Source organism: Gossypium arboreum, chromosome 12, assembly GCF_025698485.1.
Source record: "Gossypium arboreum isolate Shixiya-1 chromosome 12, ASM2569848v2, whole genome shotgun sequence".
Taxonomy (NCBI): domain Eukaryota; kingdom Viridiplantae; phylum Streptophyta; class Magnoliopsida; order Malvales; family Malvaceae; genus Gossypium; species Gossypium arboreum.
Genome location: NC_069081.1, coordinates 16,061,211 through 16,064,871, shown reverse-complemented (window position 1 = coordinate 16,064,871; position 3,661 = coordinate 16,061,211). Strand labels below are relative to the sequence as shown.

Here is a 3,661-nt window from a genome sequence, read left to right as displayed (position 1 = left end):
TTTGGCTCAACTTTTTATTTTTATGTTATTTGGTCTATTTGCAGTATATGTATGTTACCTATCGATTTTATTGTTTTAAAATAAATGGTTGTAATTTTTGTAAATATTTTGTACAGCTAAAATATCTTTTTCTTTATATATATTTTATATTATTTTAATTTATATTTTTGCATAATAAAAGGATTTTGTTTTATTTAAAACTAATCCCTTACTTTTAGTGTTTTATTCTCTCACGTTACATGTTTTCTTATTTTAGTAGAATTGTACTTCAGCAAAATTTTACCTGAAATTACCTCTATAAATAGATCCCTTAAGAACACCCTAAAATATGACAAACCATCAACCTTCTCCTCCACTAATTCCCCTTTCTGTCACCCCCTTAATTCTTTATTTCTCCATAATTTTCTATTTCAAAACTGGTAGCCACCTTTAAGCCACCCCAATCACCGCCACAAGAATCACCTTAAGTTGCCCTAATCACTAGTGCAAGCTGTACACCTTCTTCATCCAAATGTCGCATTTCCCTAGCCCTCAATCCCTACACATAACCTCCACATTTAGCCACCCAATTGTCACACCCTTAGCCACCTAGTTTTCGCACCTAACTCAAAATTTACTAAGATTCCCATTTTTTATTTATTTTTACATTCTAAAGATGTATCGTACTAGAAAGGCGAGTATGTCTCAAACCACTAAATCCCGATATCGATTCCATAGAAAAACAGAGAGGTTTGAATCAATTTTCAAATAGCAATCAATGCTTCCAGATAAAGGGTTCAACTTGGAAAATCTTGATCCAACGAAAGTGTTGTCAGACATTTGGAAACTTATCAATGTAATAAACTGGAATATGTTTTGTATGAAAAGACCACTTTATGAGGCTAAATTAGTTCAAAAATTTTACTCAAACTTGACTTCGTTCACCAAAATAGAATTTCTTGTTCAAGGTAAAAAGGTATCTTCCGCAACTCAACCTATAAATGGTTTTTTTTTTCACTTACCCAATAAAGAGGATGACAATTATTCTGCTATGTTGAAAAATGTTGATTTGGATTTACCTCAAGAAGTGTTGAAAGAAGTCACGATTTTCGGATCTAAATGGGTGATTAAGAAATATGGAAGTGACACTTGCCGAAGAGAGTTTCTGAACCCAACAACAAAGGTATGATTTTATTTCATACTATTCAATCTTATACCATCTCACACAGTTCCACTATCACGATGGAATGAATGTTTTGATAAATGCAATCATGACAAAAAGGTCTATCAATGTGGTAAAGATTATCTACAAATAAATTCAAGATTGTGCTGTTAAACGGGCTAGTTACTCTCATTTTCCATCATTGATTACACTACTATGCTTGCAATCTCACATACTTCTTTAGATAGATTTAAAAGCAAGAAACAGCCAATGCCATATCACGACTAATGACGTTGCTAGAATAGTAGGTGGCATTGCGACCAACTCATTGATGAACAATCCGATACAAAACCACCCAATCATCCAATTGAGCCAGAGCCTGATTTCATGACACCCACTGGACCTATTATTCCTGAATGGACCAAGCCTATACCTACCTTTCCATCATCCAAAGCTACTACACAATTAGGCCAAACTGAAAACATGAGCATCCTACAGCACATGGATCAACAACAAGAAGCTTATTGGAGATATGCAAAAATCTGAGACGATTCGATAAGGGGTGCATTTAGAAAACTCACATGTAACCCATTTGATTTTGTGCCTGAATTTCCAGATTTTTTCTTCAATCCATAGATGCCAACTTCGGAATCCAAGAGAGATGAATTCATCACTCTGGAGAGAAGAGCTAAACACACAAAGGGTCGTGGAAAAGTGGAAACAATTTCAGATAGCGAGGATTCTACCAAATAAATAAGGGGATGTTCTTTTTCCTTTCTTTTTAGGACATTTTAGATTTAATAATTTCCTTCCATTTTGGTTTTCTGCATGATAAAAAATTAAAGTTGAAATTATGAATAAATTGGACATATTTGCAAATAAAAATTTTCAAGTAGTCAATTTGACTTACCTCCCTTTCTTGAGATCCTATTCGGTGCATAGTTTTTATTCACTTCTTTATTTTTTGTCCCTTCTTTTTTGGGATTTTTGACAGAAATTGGATTCTTTCCATCAAGTTATGTTTAATTAAAATATAGCTCAGAAGTTTAAGTTTTTCTTAACTATGTTAACTTTAGTATGTATAAAATTATTTTATTTCAATTATTTTTATGTTAAGCTTAATCATGTAAAAAATGCTGAACCTAGTAATTGTGTATAAGTTAACCCATGAATTTTTTTATTAAGTTTGGCGAAATAGAGAAGAATACTAGAATGCTCGAAATGTTGAATTATTTGCTTGAAGAAGCAATATGCTTAATAAAGAGCAGTTGTTAAAAAAGATGTATTGTGCGCATTAGCACTAAAATACAACATAATTGGTGTTCAATTATAGTTGGAAGGTCCGAGGTAAGCTAAGTCTAAGGTTTTTAGCCTAAAAAAAACTATCTATATCTTCTCCACACCCCCATTACAACTGTATGAAAGACCTATTGATTTGGATTACTATGCCGACCACATTAGTGGAGAGGAATTATCGATCTCAACATATGAATACACAAATTAAACTTAGGGATGCTACATAGCTTAATTGAAAGAAATAAAATTTGATTGGGAAGCATTTAGCACACATTTGTTAAGGGAAGTATTTTCTACATATTTCTATTAGCATCTTAATATTTGGAATAACGGAGTGTTATGTGTATTGTAGTTGCATGTTTTTAAATTTTCTATTTTTAATCATGCTTTTTCTAAACACATGACTATTGGAAGAATTTGATTTCGTTTGAAGGGATTTTTGCAAAAAAATGGTTCTTTGAATTCTAATGTAAGTTTGCATTACTCGGGATGAGCAATGAATTAAGTTTGGGGGTGTGATAACTTCAATTGATATACACTTTTTAGAACTTCAATTTATATACACTTTTGCAGCACCTTTTTACTAGGAATTCATGCAAGTTCAGAGTATTATAATAATGAATTTTATAATTTTATTAAAAAATTGCTTAAAATTACAAAATTAAAGAAAAGTTAACATTTTTCGTTATTTACATGCTAATTTGACATGTTTTTTTTTCCTATTTGACATAGTTTTGTACAGTAGGAGGATAATTGGCCTCGAAGCTCTCTTACTTAATGCTGTAGCATTTTTCTGTAGCAAAAGCCATGCAAAGGAGGGTTAACAATAAATCAGCTATGAACAAAAAAAATTAATTAGATTATGATTTAGGGTTTAGGGATAATAGATAAACTTGACCCAACTCGAAAATTGGACAAGTGAAGTAGTTAAGCTTTTTGCTCAATTTTGAAGACAAACCATCCAATTAAGGAGGAAAGAGCCCAAATTCAACTACAAATAGCCAACCATCCATTTTATATTTAGTTTAGTGTCATTAGACTTGGAAAACAATTACAAAACATCCCAAAAAACTTTGATAAGTGACCGTTCAACTCCCTCCTTGAAAAATGCCTTGGACTAGTTATTTTTAGCAAAGTCATCCTTCCTATTCATTTTCTAAAGATGGTTGGCCATAGGAAGGGGGATTGGCTTGCTATTTTTAACAAATACAATCTGTTCCATAC

The 3,661-nt window shown here is 32.0% G+C and overlaps 1 protein-coding gene across 1 annotated transcript; it reads left to right on the top strand.

The window, feature by feature from the left end:
- The first annotated feature begins 332 nt into the window (after positions 1-332).
- LOC128285674 (uncharacterized) lies at positions 333-2,026 on the top strand. The gene is made up of 2 exons (XM_053023540.1): positions 333-1,162; positions 1,758-2,026. The coding sequence occupies exons 1-2, from the start codon at positions 758-760 to the stop codon at positions 1,896-1,898; spliced, it is 546 nt and encodes a 181-aa protein (XP_052879500.1). The 5' UTR covers positions 333-757; the 3' UTR covers positions 1,899-2,026.
- Positions 2,027-3,661: the final 1,635 nt, after the last annotated feature.

What these genes read in the sequence shown, in the direction of transcription:
- LOC128285674 (XM_053023540.1), top strand. Translation starts at nt 758, where the DNA reads ATGCTTCCAGATAAAGGGTTCAACTTGGAAAATCTTGATCCAACGAAA. An exon ending in TTCTGAACCCAACAACAAAG is followed by an intron (nt 1,163 to 1,757) that starts GTATGATTTTAT and finishes CTGAATTTCCAG; the next exon opens with ATTTTTTCTTCAATCCATAG.